Source organism: Astyanax mexicanus, chromosome 3 (genome assembly GCF_023375975.1).
Source record: "Astyanax mexicanus isolate ESR-SI-001 chromosome 3, AstMex3_surface, whole genome shotgun sequence".
Lineage (NCBI taxonomy): Eukaryota > Metazoa > Chordata > Actinopteri > Characiformes > Acestrorhamphidae > Astyanax > Astyanax mexicanus.
The window spans coordinates 43,483,746-43,503,802 of record NC_064410.1 but is presented as its reverse complement, the minus strand read 5'-3'; the positions used below and the strand labels follow the sequence as shown (position 1 = coordinate 43,503,802).

At 37.2% G+C, this 20,057-nt stretch overlaps 1 protein-coding gene across 1 annotated transcript; it reads right to left on the bottom strand.

Moving 5' to 3' along the window:
* Positions 1-1,787: 1,787 nt before the first annotated feature.
* Positions 1,788-16,168, bottom strand: laptm4b (lysosomal protein transmembrane 4 beta). Its single transcript, XM_007249339.4, has 7 exons — positions 15,876-16,168; positions 11,616-11,733; positions 8,639-8,712; positions 7,783-7,905; positions 7,575-7,673; positions 7,263-7,358; positions 1,788-4,423 (listed from the first exon to the last, which is right to left on the bottom strand). Exons 1-7 carry the CDS (start codon positions 15,966-15,968, stop codon positions 4,349-4,351), a joined length of 678 nt encoding a protein of 225 aa, XP_007249401.1. The 5' UTR covers positions 15,969-16,168; the 3' UTR covers positions 1,788-4,348.
* Between the last annotated feature and the right edge of the window lie 3,889 nt (positions 16,169-20,057).

Here is a 20,057-nt window from a genome sequence, read left to right as displayed (position 1 = left end):
AGGACCACTGACAAACAATGGCATTTAGGCACCTCAGTCAAAAAAGAAAAATCCAATATTTTAGTATAAATATATATACTATAATAAAGAAATCACAACAAGCATTACTAACAAAGAATAAGCTGAGGCCTAAAAGGTAAAAAAAAAACACTTTCCGGGAGAAGCATCTATTTGACCGCACAAGACTAACTATGGAGTGGTGGTGTAAAATAATTAAATATTACATAAAATAAATAATTTTTCCGTCGGGCGACACCTGCACAAATAATACAATCTAAACAAGCCTGCAGCATTTCCTGTGGACTGATGGGATTAAAATAGAACTCCTAATGTCTTCAGTCCACAATAAGCAAAGATATGTTAAGAGAAAAGGGGTCCAACATTTCTCCAAAAAAAAAAAAAGAAAAAAAAAAAAAAAAAGAAAACCACCCCAACTGTTAAGCATGGGGGTGGATTCACTTCACCACGCTTTAAGCTTGTGTAGCAGCCAGTGGCACATTTGATTATTTTTCTGGAAAAGGAATGAATAGATTCAACTAAATAGACTAAAAATAGTCTGGCAAAATTGGATGCAAGATTTGTCTCTATTAAGAAACAGAACGACCAACCTAACAGTGTTTAAATAAACCATAGTTAGTCATATTTAGAGGCTAGTAAAAATATACTGGCATTAACTAAATACCTAAGGAAAGGTAGCCCTTTTTGGCATGACTGCACACTGATGGCAAGCCATTGGTCAGGGACAGACACCCATTATTCAAATAAAGGATGCCAGGAACCAATAGTTATATTAACCATTAACATTACTCTGTCATTGAAAGTCAGTATAACTCAACAAAATTGAGTAAATACAACTTTTTAAAGTAATTTTACAGAGCACTTAAAAATCCTAAACTACACAAAAAAAAAAATTGGCTACCTTCTCTGGCCTTCTTAGGTGCTCAGCAACCCTTAAGGCTCTGATCCTAGAATTGGCCCTATGTCAGCCCGTATTCTGTAGCATCCCAGCTTAAATATCTGTGATCCAGCAGCGTTTGGAAATGAAAAATTGAGCTAAGGCTCTAAAAGTCTGCAGCTACTACAAGTTGATTTGATTTAATTTCAGGGATTTTCCACTGAAATCGCAGTCTTAAGTGATTGCCCCAGTTTAGTCAGCCAAAACTGCACGTTTACTAAGTCTTAATTCCTAAATACTCTCACAGGTCAAAGTATCTCAATCAGCCAGGCACGTGCAGCGGGCTTGCCATAAAATGAGGACGAATGAATGAGTAATGAGGAAACAGCAGGCGGTCAACAACAGCCATCAAACGCAGCATGTTTGGCGAAGTGAACAAGTGGTTTATATTTAGTAATATCCTCAGAGCTGAGAGCTGAGCCATCAAATAGGTCACTGGAGGAGCTGCGGAGTGTCTTGCTGTGTTCGTTTTTCACGTCTTCTTAACACGAGAGAACGACTGCTCTGACCCGTGCCTAAGTAAAGCTGACCCAGTTGTGCACATGCAGGCGGGGGAAAGTAGGTGAGCATGTCTGTTCTGGTAAAGCAAAGGTAAAGCCATCCCTCCCTTTCAGAGCCATCCCTACAAATCCACACTCATCCATCCACTCCCTTTCTGGAAACTGCGCATGAGATTGGAGGGGTGGGGTGGAGGATGAGGCAGACAGGCACGTGACTGTTTAGGGCAGAGACAGATTTACTGGCCTCTACTTACTCATCCCAGACAGGATCTGATAGGATTTTAGCTGAGCAAGATCTAGATCTTTCTCACGAACAGTAAAGACACAACCTCCACCGCCATGATGATTAAACATCATCAGAATACTTTATGGTTTAAAAATGAGACATAAACAAGTGCAGACCCAAATACAGAATATGGAACAGGACAGGACACACACCCGTTCTCTTTACTCAGAAGAATTGTTCTGGATTTTAACAAGTTTCATTCACGCTACATTAAACACATATTTCTGTATATCAACCTGTTACTGTTCACACAGCTTCAGTACAAATATTACAGCCAATGGAATATCACAAGTCTGTCCGAACAACCCTCAATCACAAACCACATTAAATATCAACAATAAAAATACATCATAAATTGTACATTTTGGAAGATGTACAGTGTGATTTTTTTCCCCCAAGTCATCTCATTATACCCAAACAAATATTAAACCATTTGCTGGAACAGGTTATAATGTTAGATTGGAAAGATTGCAGTTATAAAACAGAATTGTCTAAATCCTAAATCTACCCATCTACTTGTTTCATAGGAACAAACAGCAAATATCCGGCTACTGTACGTTATAGATGTATGGTAGAAAGTAGTACCTAAAGCAGTGTTTTACTGTATTTCAACCCAAAGCTCTTCTGTACCATAGCTTAACAGGAGTAAACAGACTCTTGCATTGCTTTAATTGGTTGATTAAATCTGAAAATGTATGAAGGGGGATTTTCTTTTTTCCATTTTATTTCCAAATCAGTTTCTCTCTATTGTGTTTCTAATTTATGAATCTTTTTTTTTCAGCTTTCAAATATTTTTTGGAACACAATCTTTTTGTTAGGTTTGATTAATGTAATGATCAGGTAAAATGGGAAATTACAAATTTAACATGTTTATATATTTTGTATGTTAGCATATATATGTATATTACATATATACTTGATCAAGTAAGGACAGTATAGTGTCCAGAGGATAAAAGTATCAAATATAGACTTCATCTAATGTTAAATAATTATATTTATCTAATGTATTATTATTGTTATTATTATTGTTGTTGTTGTTTGTGAATTGTTATAAGCTCACTATTAGGTAATGGGTTATGTCAGTTTTACCTGTGAACATTATTGTGTGTGTTTGGCAGTATTCGATTTCGGAGTAAATTATTTTAATATTGGCCATATTTGACCAAATGATGTACAGTAACAAAAGCATCATCTACCTGAATAATGTCAGAAACTGGAAATATGGAATACATGGTTATGCAAGATATTTTCCCATTATAAATGATTATAATATTCTAAATTATTATAATATTAGAAATGATTTAATTTCATTTTATCTATACTTGGGAGCTTTGTGTTGAAATAGAGCATAGTGGTGCTTCAACATAGTTTTGCATAGCTCTTTTACTGTATATAAAACATTACAAATGATTAAACTATGTAAGAAGCTATATGAAGCTGGGCAAACATCCAGAGATTTCATTTCACTCGTAGTCAGGCTAACAGATAACCTACACTGTTCTAGCTATGTTCTAGCTATGTTATGGTGCTGTGCTACAATCTACTATTCAATACTATTCAATCATTACACTGACTGACTGACCTAGTATAGAACGAACATCATGAATTATGTGCAAAAATAATGCAGCATGCAGCCAAAGAATGAATGGCAACAAAGTAGTAATGAATTAAATAGCAAGCGTTAGCTTTTAGGAGAGCTGATCTCCATTTCCTTTTACCATCTTTGTCTTATCTGCAGGTGTTTTTTTTTAATCATGTATACTCTTAATGCAGATAAGACCACAACAAGGAGGGAAAAATGTATGAAGCATAATGAAAGTATTATTGTGAAAATCATTACATACACCTCCCGAATCCTTAGCCTCAATTCATCTGCACTTGTATACACAGTATATCTCTGTGCATAGACCTTGAAATTAAATCATGCTGGCTTTAGGCTCCTTGCATTGTCTGAATCCACCAGTAAGTAATTATTCAAAAGTACAACATTACCAAAAGATTTGAAACTGCTCAACTGCGTTAAATCTGGGAAATTGTTGGTAAAAAAAACATCATGTTAGAGATTAAAGTATGTAGGTTCATAGAGTTTAGTAAGTATTTTTTTTTACGTAGTTTCAACCACAATTTGGGTCTCTGGGTTTTCTCACAGTTCAGTATTAATACAAAGAAGGTAAGACAAAAATACCCTGGTCACTACATTCAGCAAGATCCTGGGTTTCAAACCGCCATCTGAAAAGTGCTCTTACATAACCCTCATGTTTATTGCACGCGGTGCATTTTTCAGGTATTTCAGTAGACAACAGCAGTACTGAGAAGTTCACAGTATTATAAAAGGGGAGGTCAGTGCTGTGCATAATCACTGGAAGTGCAAATCAAATTGGAGCTGACGCACAGCACTTGGGCTGCCAGGACAGCTGTGCCTTGCAGAGGAAAGGACATGTCAAAGTCACACTACTGCCTTCAGGGAGCACAGAAGAAAAGAAAAGAAAACGCCACAGAGTAAGAAGAAGAGGGCAATAGGCAATAGTGACAGAGAAATCCTTTCTTTTCAAGGGGGTTGGGGAGACGAGTGGGGGGGAGTCAGAGAGGGGAAAATCTCTGTCTGTCTCATGCTGAAACATACTGAGGAGGCGGCTCCTTCGGTGGAATGGCGACAACCTCCTCATAGGACGGAAGCAGTACCTAAAGAAACAACACAGAAGACAGTATTTCAGTAATTCAGAAACAATCTACTGATAAGCTGCTATCACATGATATTGATTTTGTTTTAATACAGTTGAACCCATTCTTCCTGATTGCTGTTACTCTATGTCAAGAAACCTCAAAGCTATAAAAGAAAATCCAGCTCAAGGATACAGCACAGTAAAAATACAGCTCTAAGATGATCTTTGATGGTCAATCAGATTGAAAAGCTAGTCATTCAGGCAAAAACATACCATACGTTGTTCATACTGGATCATGTTAATAATGTTTGCCTACTAGAGGTTTAAATATAAGTAAATATTAAATCATATTGTAACGAATCACAAAATTTTGCTTTGCGATGTTGTATGTCTTTTCAAAAACATGGTTTCTATTTTTAATTATTAGTTTACAGTCAAATACTGGTGGCAAGAGAGTGGTTCAAACCCTGCCCAGTTGATGATGGCAACTTCGGATCCAACTGTTCTGACTGCATAAAGAAATTATTTTTTATTTTGTTTTTTATCATTATTATTGTATTTTTTTTTTTTAAACTATAACATTTTTAAAAATATTGGTTTAAGCAATCATAAAATATCGCCTTGCTTAAAGTATCAAAATATATTGTCAAATATTGAACTGATCTTGCAAATACACTGTCTTTTTGTCAACCTGTTGGAATTATACTGGTCATACTATCACTCTGCTTGGTCATGTTGGTCATGCTGGTCAACCAGCTGATCCATCAAACTCATACAAATTATAGATTCTAATGACATTGAACAATTACATATGCCATGTAATTGGTCATGTTGGTCATGCTGGTCAACCAGCTGATCCATCAAACTCATACAAATTATAGATTCTAATGACATTGAACAATTACATATGCAAAACTTCAGACAAAGTGCTATCCATAATCATGTATCAAATTATATATTATAAAAGCCCCCACACTTTCAAAAACAGCAAAAAGAGATCACAATATATCTACAAACATAACCTGGAAAAATCTCTGAAAAAAAAAAAAAAAACTTGATTAAGACTAATTATACACTGTACATGATAGTAAGGCACATATTAGTAACAATAGTGACCAAAAATATCTTATTTCTCAAAAGTGATATTGATACCCAGTGTGGGACACAATGACAGAACTAATAAAAACACCAGCCCTAACTCAGTGCTATCTTATCAATGTAAAGTCCATAGAACCCCTAGCGAACTTTACCATTATCATATATGCTTCCAATTTGCTTGGCGTTTCACACATAAAGTAATATCAACACTGCGTTAACAAGTTCAGATCTGGTCTAATATTCATGATTTAAAACCAGGATAGCCATGACTGGACTGTGCTGTGTCTGATTCTGCCTTACAGTCATACATTTAATGTAATTGTAAGTAATAATAACTTTAATTTCATTTTGTGTATTCTTTAAACAATCTGAAAGACTTACCAAACAATGTATATTTCTGTTTAAATTTTGGTAATCAATCAATACCTATTAAAAATGAAATCTGAAAATAATTTTTGCGTGACACTGAAGTGTGTATACTGTTGTAGATGATATCACCCAGAACTACACTGCAGGCCTTTCCTGCCTCCTGTATCTTCATCACAGGGCTCAGTGTTTGCCAGTAACTGCAGGGCATCATGTGGCAGCTCTTTGCCCTTGAACAGAAACTGAATCATAAAGATAAGCCTTAACTGCATTATGAAACAAGGGCTAATTTGAAATGCGCCCAGAATATGCTCCAAGGGGATGCTATTCTAACCTTGGAAGGGGGTCCGACTGCATCAATGAGAGGATTTCAAATGAACTGGACAAGCATGGCCAGTTACATAATGAGCTGGAGCTGAAGAGCGAGAATGTCCTGTTTTTCAATGTTGTTTTTTTTTTTCAGAGCAGCTAAACACGAGTCCCAAGCATGGCTTTAATCTATTTAACCAATACTGACAATCCAGTTACTTACAGAGCTAATGTAAAGATAAATAAATAGAACATAACACTGTCCAGAGGCTATGATGAGGCAGAAGCAGTGAGACAGGAGCTAGGATTACTTGTGGCAGACGTTGCAGGGGATTAGGCCTGGGCAGACACAGCACAGTGCCCTCGTTATTACTCTCCATACAATCCCTGACTAATCACCACTAGGGACATAAGGAGATGGCTACAATCATGATGGACTTGTCAGAAAATCTATTAAAAATGAATGATGCACAATCATTGTTTTAATGGCTAAATACTCCAAATGTACTGTACAGTTGTGGTTGGAATTTTATGTACTGCACACTATCATGGACATACATGTGAAAACAAGCCAATAATATACATAAAACACACTTAATATTTAGTGTAAACGTTTCTCTTAACAATTGACCAAATAATTTTTGAGCCCTTTTTGGCAGAATCCCTTTTAAATTCTAAAGTTGACTTCCTTATTAAATATTCCACTTACTTTGGACAGTGCACCAGTTTCACTGGCAGCAAAATACCCAAAGTGTAATACCACCACCACCATGCTTAACAGTCTGTACAGTGTTCTTGGGGCCAAATACCTGACAAGAAAATTTGAACTGCTCCAAACACACCTAGGGTCTTTGCCTGATCTATGATCACACAAATCTACAATCATCTTTCTCCTATCTGCACCGAACTCTTTTGACTTCCCCATTGTATTGTGTGTTGGTCACTGCAATGAGCGCTGTTTATGAAGCCATTTATGTTATGTTATGTGACTCTGCGATTTGAATGTGCTATACACTGAAGTAGAACCCAGGTTTTACATTCTAGACACACAATATGGCACATACAATAAAATTCGCTTAACTTACTGTGGTATCATTTGTAGTGACATAAACCAAGACCTCTGTGGTGCCTCTTCCACTAACATATCTGTAGCAGTTCCATACACAGGCAATCAGGTAAGCCTAGAAAAAAAAACAAGAACAACATAACCCAAATGACATTTTTCAACATTTTGAAATAAGAAAAAGACAGAGAAGCTTTATTAGACTCTGCACTAGCAACATTACAAGGGCTACTAGATATTCCATATTCAAAGTAAATGATAAATAACTACTATTATACTTAGTATTGTCATTAATATTAGCTATATGTATTGATGTAAATTTAACAAATATTACCTTAAAGGCCAGGATGCAGCCAATGAAGAGCAGAACTGCAAAAACTAGGCACATGTTGTTTGTGGACATCAAGTCCTCTTTGTATGGAAAGGTCCCAGGCTGTTCAAATATAAAGTGAGAAACATTCAGAGACTATTCTATGATCTGTTATACAGAAATCCTTTCCAACAAATAATAATAAATAGTGATGTGTTTTAACTCTGCTTACCAACTGCTGAAGGTAGTCCTGAATGGTGTTTGGGTAAACCACAACACTTATTGCTACCAAGGTGTTAAGGGCAAAATCAAAGATTTGGTAGCAGAAAAAAGGAATGATCCAAGCAGCATGTTGCTGAAAAATACAATTACAATGACAGTTTTAACAACACAGCTACAATTGTTTTTAAGTAAAATAGTGTAAAATCTTTTACCACAGACAGATTCTTATACATATAAATATAAATTGAATGTTCAATGAGTAGAGATAAAAGCAAAAAGGCATAGTTGTACAAGATACAAGACATTAGTTCATAATGTGGCTAGTTCTGAGAATGGAAAACAGCAACATTAATGTATAAATTTTGATGTTTGGAGGCTTTTGCATTGGTTGTCTGTCCAGTTCCAATCTAGCATATGTTCTATAGTGATATTTTTCAAAGGAATTTGGTTGTACCAGTCAGTGTATTGTAATTAATTAGATGTCCAGTCTAACTGGTAAAAAATTAACGAGCAAAGAGTACGTAATTAAGTAATTTAAAAAGGTTCATAATAGATAAATCATGTAAACATATAATTTGTCTACCTTACTAAATTCACAGTGCAAAGCAATTGACCAGCTCATTAGTTTTAGTTTGCTCTTCATTTATTTTAATTGTGTTCCCACAAAAATACAAAAAATAAACGTTTCCGTTCAGCATACACTGATTTCCTTTCAATTACTTGAAATCCTTATCCACCAGAGACAAAATACCATTTTCCAGTATTGCCACGTGACTAGAGCCTAACAATAATTTTGTTATGTGGCTTTTTCCTATTTTTTTATCTAAACAAGTATTAACAGCAGATGATATTTATTATGACAATACCTTATAAGCACCGTAGGTTGCCATCCCACAGATCAGAATCATTAGTAGGGAAATTGCAGCAGCGATGCACATATCTGCAGATCAAAACATTACAGACATCAGAATCAAATTCAGATTCAGATTTATCTCAACCAGAAAAATATGACATGCTACCACAAATCATCTTTCACAATGATATATATATTTATTTTTTTCAAATAGAATTCATATATTTTATTGTATTCTTTTTTTTATTATTTTTTAGTGCAGCTAAGGATGCATACTCAATTTGGTTTACGATACTGGGTTAATATTGTGATATTTAATATTCTATAAAAAAATGGTTAGAATTGCCAAGCTGAAGTGAGTCAAATCTGATTTTTTGCCTTACAGTGACAACAGATCTGCATGGACATGTCCAATTTTTTATCTGCTTGTAAAAATCCTCACAAACTCTAAGGAGTAAAAATGTATCGAGAAACAACTTTCTATAGAACAGTAAATATGTTGTGATAACTTTACTCAGCCACACCCAGGAAAACATTAAGCACTTCAATCTGATTTTTTTCACTTAAAGTGCAGCATTTCTCCTAATCTTTACAATTTTCACATGTGAAACCACTGCCTGACACAACCAGGGATTACACGGATTACTGAAATACCATTCATTTAGGATTATGAGCGAGCATCATGAAGTCTGACGCCATCAGGTAAACTATCTATCTCTTACCAGCACTTACGTAGCTCGGGTCAACCCTAACTTAAACAAACACTTAATTCAAAGGTAGTGGAGAAGAATTCAGTTTCAATTTATTTATATAACATTTAAAAACGACAAGTGCTGACCTAAGAGATAAAGCTGTGTGAAATCTAATCATCTAATCTAATCTTGCATCTGCCCACTGCAGTGTGTGGCAAATCCAGCTAGAGCCTAAACTGCTGAAAACGCTGCTGAAATCATCACTCTGGGTTACAGAAATGTCAGTGCAGCTACAGCAATGATGTAATATTATTTATACGTTTGTATATCGTCGCTGTCCTATGAAAAACACTTATCTCCATTTTTGTCGATTTTCAGTTTAGTACATAATTTGAACAGACAAACTGTCTTTTACACTGTGTCAAAATTTCTTGATGAACGGACCAATAGAAACTCTTCAAAATTACCTGAAATAAACTGTTTTTACATTGACTTCCATTGAAAGTTTACAAGGTTTTTTTCCCTCTCCTGTAAAGTTGCTGTTTTGGAGATAAGTGTTTTTCATTGGACAGCGACGATATTTAATATATTCGTTATAAATTCTTTAGCCTTTGTAGCACAAAACTGTTTGCATCTGTCATTTTCAGTTTCAAACTGATATTAAATCTGAATGAGATTTACTGTATTTTTTTTTTATTACCAATTTCAGGTATTTTTATTAAAATACATTAAATCAAGACAACATTTATTTGTATGGTTTGCTTATGCTTAATTAAGACAAATAATGATAATGCATTTATTTTCTACTGCGTACGTCCATATTTACTACAAAACTAAAAATATGTCATCCAAATATGAATTATTCAGATTATTTAATGTTTATGTAGTAGATTTTGTTGCTGTTGGAATTTTGGAAATCCTCTGTCTTGTGTGCCTTGTGTCTGGTTTTATAACATAATTTGGGAGCACCAGCTGCTCTTAACACTAGGTGAAACCTTTGTGATATCTGGACCAACAGCAATTGATCCAAAATCCTTCAAATCAAAATGAGTTACATCAAAAAAGATTATTTTCATGATTCTGAATGACATTTAATGTTTTTTTTTTATGTTTCAGGTACACAGTATTGGCCTAAGAATGACAGTATGCTGCCGCATGTTCTGCAGCACACACCATAAGGCCACTTGTGTGGACTTGGCAAGCAGTACCTAGAGTACAAAGTCCTAACATGAGGTAGCCAAGTATAAGGATATAGAACACAAATCCTTGTTAATTATAGCAATCAGTTTTAATTACTCACTCGTGCATTAGCCTGTGGCTGTATGTGGCAACTACACTAAACCCGTCTATAGAAACAGTTTATTTAGGACATTCATTTTGCATACATGATTATATTACTTTTACTATGCAAAAAATACATTAAAACTCATCTCTACTTTTATAACTAGCTTATGAACTTTTCTTTTATTTGGAATTTAAAAATACGATAGTATGTTTTCTTTATACTTTTTTTATATACTATTTCCTAAAATGTTATTTAAACAATCACAATGTTTAGCCTTGCTCACAGTATTGGAATATTCTGTGATATTTTGTATGAACTGTAACCTCTGTTTAGTGATAAGTATCATATACACAGCACTATGAATCAACCAAATCCCATAAATGTAAATGATCAGTATTAAGCAAAAACATGGTATCTCAATTTTTGCATCTCAATTTGTTTTTTACAATAAGCTAAAATGAAAAGGAATGCACCAATGTGGGAAATCTGGGCAGAGGCCAATATTACACATGTATATATCCGCCGATGCCAAAGCCAATACTGATATACACATTTATAACTTACAGAGAGACTAGACACCCCGGTATAACTTTATGACTTTAAAATTTGCTTTTATCAATGGATTTTAAAGGAGCATGGCCAGTGTTGGCCAATAGTAGTAATGCAGAGAGCATCGCTTAGTCCTTTACAGACATACAATAAGTACGTCAGTGCGAATCGGTTTAAAATATTGGCCATAAAAATGCAATTATCGAGAGATACTGACAAAATACTGATATCAATCATCCGTAAAAATGTATAAATGGACCAACACAAATGAATGGGAATAAAATCTTTTTACACTGTCTTCCATCTTCCGTACTACATTGGAGATGCAACATTTTTGCAAGATAAACATTTTTTAGCACTAGCCTTTAATACAGTTCAATCAGAAAATGTGAGACAGCACCGTGGATTCATTTTTACAGTGTTTATTAAACTCTTGCACTGTATGGATTAAAATGCTGACTTACTTGCATCGTCCATGACGTCCAAATCTGTGCCGAGTTCAGCACTAGTGAGGTGGTAGTGGTACTGGACCGGGTCATTTAGAGCAGACAGCAGGATTAAGAGAACCACTGCATTGATGAGCTGCATGGGACAGAGGGAATCATGAAGAGCTAGTTAATCTGCAAAATCTAAATATCAAAATAATTACAGAAATTAAATGTGACCTACATATAAACATAAAGTAATTGGTGTCCCAGAGTCTGACTCTGATAGTAGGTTAGAACATTCACGTATAAAAGCTTTGTGCTACTATCATCAATCTTCATCTAACCTACTATCTGCTTTCTGTCCCTGCTGACACCATTCAACATGATGTGGAGCATTAATATCACAAAGTTCTTAATATAAATGTCTTTCAGGCAGCTTACTATACATTACATTACAGAATGCACAGATGCAGTGTACCAGGTTAGACCTGCAGCTATATTTACATTTTATCATTCACATAACCTCTGTTCAAACACACACATGCACATAAAATAAAGTATTACATGAGTTATTAAACCGAATGTATCCAAAAGTTAGATACAGAGGTATGTAACTAAACAATTTTAGAAAAGTAGCAATATCTATTCTAAAACACATGTTAGCAAATTACATTGTAAATGTTTTAAATGCAGCAAGGCTGTTTTTTCTTGGGCATTCTGTCTGGTTCAGTTTGTTAGCAAAGAATAAACATTGTGGCATTTAATGTCTGACATGGTAATTTAGTCAAGTCTCAAGTACTGATAAATACATATTTTTTCCCCACATTGTCTAGCATTTGTACAGAGTTTATGCACAAAAAAATATTTTAGGTTTTTATTAATTAAATAAGCTGTTTTTTAGTTATTATGCTTTTAAGTCCAATACATGGCACTCTAATTGACTGACCATGTATCGTACATTGTTCAATATTCAGACTGAAATACTCCTTATAACTTCAAGATGAATGGGCGGACATAAACTAGTAGATCTATATACGGTTGCTGTCACATAAAAACCTTTTATTACAAAATGTCAACTTTACATGACAATTAAAAAAAATCTTTCTGTCAAAGAATTCAGTTGAAGAATTCTATTGCTCCATTTATCATAACATTCAGTGAAATTGTAAAGATCTATCGGATTCACATTACGCCAAAATGCCAATGGAAATGTACATGGCACAAGTCAGATGTTTTTTACATTGTGTCAACATTTATACATTGACTTCCACTGAAAGTCGCTAAAGCTGCCATTTTGGAAATATAAGGTTCTTGCAAGAACGCAACAAAATGTAAAGCTGTGGCAGATTAGGTATGTCTCTTCATCATGAAGCTATAAAATAGTGTTTTAATTTAAACTGCTTTTTAAGCAATGTACAATAAATGTGCATTTGTGTGTGTGTGATATTAATAGACATGGAGTCTCAAAAGTAATGAAACACCCACATAAAACTAAAACAGTCTGCCAGGCAGTGATCCAATTTTAGAAACAAGCTGTGGCTAAAGGGGGAAACCTGTTAAGGCCATGTTTCCTGGTGTCTGAAACTAGAACACTGTCTGCCAGCCTGATTTGTTCCATTTATATGGGTGTTTCCATTCTTTAGTTCCTGTAAGTCGTGGGGTGGGACCTCCATGGGTCATTAATGTCAATCAAAAAGATTTAGGTGACAATGACCTCTGCTGCCAGTTCACATGTGGTTCCTTTCTTGGAGCACTGCATACTACATACTGGAAACACCCCACAAGACTTGCTGTTTGGGAGATGTTCTGACCCAGTTGTCTAGCCATCCCAATTTGACTGTACCACTGCACAGATTATTGAATGTTACATTTATTCTTACAGTTGCCCATTTTCCTTTTAACACATCAACTTCATAAACTGAGTTCATCTGCTGCCTTATATATTCCAACCATTTCACAGGTCCCACTAAAGATTTTTTTTTACTTTACCTGTAACTGGTGTTATTGTTATGGCCGGTTGGTGCAAAGACAAATAAATTCATAAACAGTCTGGTTTTGTACAGACCGGTGAGTACACAGTACATTATGAAACATGAGTTACATACTACGGCACACAATTAGAGGATGCTGTGAGCAAACTGGTTTAAGCTGGTCACAGTCCGCTTTGCTTTCTACAGAAGACGCTGAAATGTTGGACAGCTCCGCCAGCTTTTACCAAGTAAATCAAACCAGTCAGAGCCTTCTGACCTTAACTATGACTCCTTTCTTACAAGAATCCTGATTTAAAATGCAGCAATGTCTGAAAAACAGTGCTATATTTGTGCATGTGCCTGCTTTCTTCACAAGGGCATCACTCTGTTTTTAGGTCATTGCTTTACTTACATACATGCCTTATGTGAAGACATTCTACACAAATATTTAAAAAATGTCATTTTAATGTAATACTATATCCAGCTTTCTGTTCCCTTCAGCTCTGCCGCTGACTCACAGATTTAGGTAAGAGGTCAAGGATTTGACTTGATTATGGAGCTATTTAAATACAAACAAGCTTCCAAACTAAGCTTGAAGTTGAAGGTTAGTCTACAGTTAACAGCGTGTTTCTAACAGAAATTCCAACAAAACTACCCGTGCATGTATACACTGCAGCAAAATGGACTTTTATTGAGTTGCAAATTCACATGCAAATAAAGCTTTAGTTGGCCTTTTAATTAGAATGTTTTTGCTTTTTTTTGCAGCAGCTTCAATGAGATGTTTCCTACCTGGAATTTTCACAGAAAACCTTTTAAAATTCAACATCATCATGTTAATAAGAATATTTGCTTGCACTTTGAATGTTATATTTTTGGTCAGAATGTGTAATTGCAATGAGCAAGCTAAAAAGCATTTTTAAAACAGGATTCAGTTGTGGTCATAAATGAGCAGATAAAAACGGAGTTGTTCTGATAGCTCCATGTTTGCAGTAGCTCTTAGCTCTTGCAGCAGCAACAACAGCAGAAGCAAGTTGTTCAGGTAACCAGCAAAAGCATTTATTATAATATCTGGAACTTCGGTCTAATGTTACTTATAATAATAACAATAATTCAAATGTTCTATTACACCTTTAATTTTGCAGTATTTCCATTCTGACATTGTTTTACTGTAGTAAGTTTTACTGTAAAGTTGAGTATTTGCTTCCAATTTACAATAACAGTTTGTATGTTTTATTTGGTGAGAATGAGTATGTGGGCCAAACAAAAAGTAGTAAAAAATAGCCAGAAAAAACACCCTAGGACCTACCAGACAGCCTGATTTTAAAATGAATATGTTTGGCTTTGCAAGGATGGTAGCAGCACACTGATGGCATTTATTTTAATGACTCCCCACGCAGAAACACTGGCCAAATTAACTAATTTATTTACTTAACTACTAATTTAGCTAGCTAAAAGAAACATCTTAAAGACTGCTGCTTTAAATGGTGTAGTAGTTAGTATTGGACTTTTCACAGAAAACTTCAAATAACGCTAGCCTTTTAATTCAAATATTCGCTTCCAATTTTAATAGTGCAGTAGTACTCTTCTGATTCCTTTTTACTGGACTTTTCACAGAAAACTTCAAATAATTTGGAATTGGCCTTTTAATTTAAATATTCGCTTCCAATTTAAATGGTGCAATAGTTAAATTCTGTTCTGACTCCTTGTTATAGGACTTTTCACAGAGAATATCGAATAACTGAGTTAATCTAGCCTTTTAATTCGAATATTTAATTCCAATGTAAATGGTGTAGTAACTAACCTAGTTCTGTTCTTGTTACAGGAACTTTCTAAGAAAACATTGAATAATACGGAGTTAAACTTTTATTTCGAATATTCCATTGCAATTTTTATGTTGTAGTAGTATGAGTTCTGTTCTGACGTCTTTGTATTGGACGTTTCACAGAATACTTTGAATAAATCAGTTAGCCTGTAAATTCGATTTTTTTTGTGATATAGCTAGTTTAAATTGGGCATTAATTCTATTCGGTATCGAGGCGTCAGGGCAAAACTTCTTCACGATTAATCCGAATTTAAAGGCCGATCTGAGCGCTGTTGTTATAGCAGCAGCAGGAGCAGCAGCCGTTGCTGTGTAGTTAAATCTAAACCGCCATTGGAGGGCAGTGAACAGAGGACCCATACTAAGCTGGCCCAAATCTGGCTCTGCATATAAATGAACGGAAAAGGAGAAACGTAGCGAGATAAAATCGCTGATATCTGCCGCGGGTCTGCTGTTAGTTTGGTTGTTTATCTACTAAATGAGGTAGTTTTAGCGCGGTTTACTGACCATGTACCAGACCCCCAGGATAATGGTGCCCGTCCGGACGTGACAGCAGAGGCAGCAGCTCGTCGTGTACCATCTGTCCCACGGAGAAATCATGTTTCCGGCCTACAGAGTGCAGCTATCGCATGTATAGGTGTGTAGAATGAAGCGGAGAGCCCGCAGTGCGCTGTTCTGCTCCTCCTTCTCCTCCTCTCACTGCTCCTTGTTTACTCCTCGTCCTCCGGGCCGCCTGTCCTCCTCCGTCCTGCAGCACTAACAGCGGTAAACAGCTCCAACAGCTCAGCCCAGCTCAGCGGACCACGTGACCGGGGGGCCAGCTAATGTAGCCAGACAACCAATCAGCGAGCTGCTACAACAGCCAACCAGTGAGCTTCATTTAGCCTGAAGGAAGGTTTTGGTCTATGCTGCTGTACATACTGATAGAGAGGAGAAAGAGAGAAAGAGGAATAAAGAAATTAATAAATATGTATATTTAAAATTGTTCAAATTGGGAAAAAAAGACAAATAAATAAAATATTTAATGGGCTCATTGATATGTGTCACAGGCCCTTCAAAATATGAGTAAACTTCCTAAAATAACTTTTTAACTTATTAATATATATATATAAATAATACTGAAAATAATAATACTGAACATCCTGAGAGCATCACAGGCAGTTTTTACCCCCAGTTGTTGTGCGCTAGTTGCTCCTATCCCAGTTGTTTTTTAGTAGTACAACTTACCTTTCCAGCCATTTGTCACTTTTATTTTAAGTCAAAGTCAAAGTGGTTTTTATTGTCATTTCAGCTATATACAGAGTACACAGTGAAACAAAACAACGTTCCTCCAGGGACCATGGTGCACATAAACACAGTGTAGACAGAACAAAAAGTGCAACAGTACAAAAGTGCAGACAGACAATACAACACAATACAGACAAAGAAATAATAAATATCAAGACAGTGTGCAAATTATGCAGTGTGCAATAGAGTCCAGTGAGGTAGTATGGTTTTTTTAGTGCTTTCCATTTTCTGGGGTAAGTGGGGTAAGAGTGACAGTGTGTGCATGTACAGAAAAACCATCAGTTCAGTCACTGCAGTTGAGGAGTCTGATGGCTTGGGGGTAGAAGCTGTTGCAGAATCTGGTCGTGCTGGACCGGATGCTGCGGTACCTTCTTCCCGAAGGCAGGAGGGAGAACAGGATGGGTGGGGTCATTCACAATGCTGGTTGCTTTACGGATGCTGCGGGTGGTGTAAATGTCCGTGATAGAGGGGAGAGAGACGCCGATGATCCTCTCAGCTGTCCTCACAATACGCTGGAGGGTCTTGCGGTCAGAGACGGTGCAGGTGCCAAACCAGGCAGTGATGCAGCTGCTGAGGATGCTCTCAATGGTCCCTCTATAGAAGAGTGTGAGGATGGGTGGAGGGAGACGGGCCTTTCTCAGCTTCCGGAGGAAGTAGAGACGCTGCTGGGCTTTCTTGGCTGTAGAGCTGGTGTTCAGGGTCCAGGTGAGGTTATCTGCTAAGTGGACACCAAGGAACTTGGTGCTCTTAACAATCTCCACAGAGGACCCGTCGATGTTGAGTGGAGAGTGGGTGTGTTGTGCTCTCCTGAAGTCAACAACCATTTCTTTTGTCTTGTCCACATTCAGGTGAAGGTTGTTGACTGTACACCAGTCTGTCAGCCACTGCACCTCCTCTCTGTATGCTGACTCGTCGCCTTTGGTGATGACCCCGAACCGGACTGACTGGGGTCTCCCCGTCAGAAAGTCCAGGATCCAGTTGCAGGGGGGGGTGTTGAGGCCGAGTGAGCTTAGCTTCCTGGTGAGGTTCTGTGGGATGATGGTGTTGAATGCTGAACTGAAGTCTATAAACAGCATTCTGACGTAAGTGTCCTTCTCCAGGTGGGTGAGGGAGAGATGAAGGGTGGTGGTGATGGCATCGTCCGTGGAGCGATTGGGACGATACACAAACTGCAGGGGGTCCAGGGAAGAGGGCAGTTGTGGCTTGATGTTCCTCATTGACTAGCCTCTCGAAGCACTTCATGATGATGGGTGTAAGTGCAACGGGACGGTAGTCATTGTGGCAGGACACTGTGGACTTCTTCAGCACAGGGACGATGGTGGTGGACTTGAGGCACGTTGGGACAGTGGCGCTGCACAGGGAGATGTTGAATATGTCCGTGAGAACATCGGTCAGCTGGTCTGCGCACTCCCTGAGCACTCTGCCGGGGATGTTGTCTGGTCCTGCAGCTTTCCGTGGGTTGACTCTGCGCAGAGTGTTCCTCACGTCCACTGCAGTCAGGCACAACACCTGCTCGTCCGGCTTGGGCATGGTCTTTCTCACCAACGTGTTGTTTTGTGCCTTAAACCGTGCATAAAAGTTATTCAGGGCATCAGGGAGGGAGGTATCACGTTCACAGGATGGTGGCATTGTCCTGTAGTTGGTGATTGCCTGGATGCCCTGCCACATGCGCTGTGCGTCCCCCGTGTCTTTGAAGTGGCTGTGGATTCTCTGGGCGTGTGCGCGCTTTGCCTCTCTGATGGCTCGTGACAGGTCGGCTCTCGCTTTCCTCAGGGCCACCTTGTCACCCACTCTGAAGGCGGAGTCGTGGGTCCTCAGCAGCGCACGTACCTCAGCAGTCATCCAAGGCTTCTGGTTTGGGCGTGTAGTGATGGTCTTGGAGACAGTGACATCATCAATACACTTGCTGATGTAGCCAGTGACTGATTCTGCATACTCAACAGAATCGCCTTCAGTAGCAGCCTCCCTAAACATGTCCCATGCAGTGCACTCAAAACAGTCCTGAAGGGCAGAGATGGAGCCTGCCGGCCAGGTTTTCACCTGCTTCTGAACTGGTCTGGAGCGTCTGATGAGTGGTGTGTATGCTGGAGTCAGCCACACACACATGTGGTCCAAGAACGCGAGGTGGGGGCGGGGCTCCGCCCGGTACGCGCTGGGGATGTTTGTGTAAACAAGATCGAGCGCGCTCGCTCCTCTCGTTGCAAAGTCCACAATTACTCAATGCTGATTATAAATGCCTTTTAACACTGTTTTGTAATATTAGTATTCTTATTCCTATATTGTAATTTTACTCCTATGAATATTTGTAATATAAAATAATTTGCATTGTAAACGTTTCCTAGCTGCCTTTACAGTCTTTTGTAATACACAATAATTACAGCTTTTCCAAATAACTTTGGTCTGTAGTGATAAAATTAACATATAAAATAAGCCATATGAATTACAGTAGTTATATTTGGGTTAAATAAAAAATTGAGATATACACTGAGGGAAGTGTATATGCAGTAAAGACAGAGCATGGTACATGTCAGTAAGGATACATGTCGTTTAGCTGCCATGAGCAGCAGCTTAATCACTGTTCCAGCTTCTGTAGATTCTGTATAACCAGCAGCAAAACTATATGAATCAGTTAAAAAAACTGGTCCTAAACTGGACCAAAAAGAAATTTCTAGATGAGCATTTTTTACATTGTGTTAAACCATGAACTTTACTAAAGCATGAACAATAAGGATGAAAACTGTAGCGATACTGTAGCTGTACTACTGTAACTACTGTAACTATAGCGAGTAGCAATTGGCAAAGAAGCATATGCAGTTTTTCACGGAGCAAGGCAGATCAATCGACCATTTGGCCTTAAGATATTTTTTATTTCTTTACTTTTAATTATTTTGCTCTTGTGTCCCAATTAATGAGGATAAATGTAAAAAATGTTTTCCATTTTTTCCCCTTAATTTTAGCAGTGGGTTGTCACATAGAACTAATTACTTCATTACTTGAAACCAATTAATTAGTTGATATTGTAAGCGTGATTAAGCTGTTGACATTTTGCAAAAACTTGCTGTTGCTGATGAGATGTCAGCCAGTACATGCAGGACACAAGACTCAGAAAACACACAGTTGAGAAGATAAGCGAGGGAAAGCACTTCATTTGGGAAAATAACTGAACAATCACCTTCACTTCCTACAGCATGATCTCAGGGATATTGACTTAATTTTTTATATGTAATGCAAAATTATTATAATGTAAAAATGTTATTTGATGCTTGTCTTTCAAGTATCTGTTCAGTTTAAAAACATTTATAAAATATATAAAGCAAAAGTAGTACACAATATACACAAACATCATCTATGAAGCATGGTGAACGTAGTGTTATTAAGGCTTAGTCATGTATGCTTGGCAGT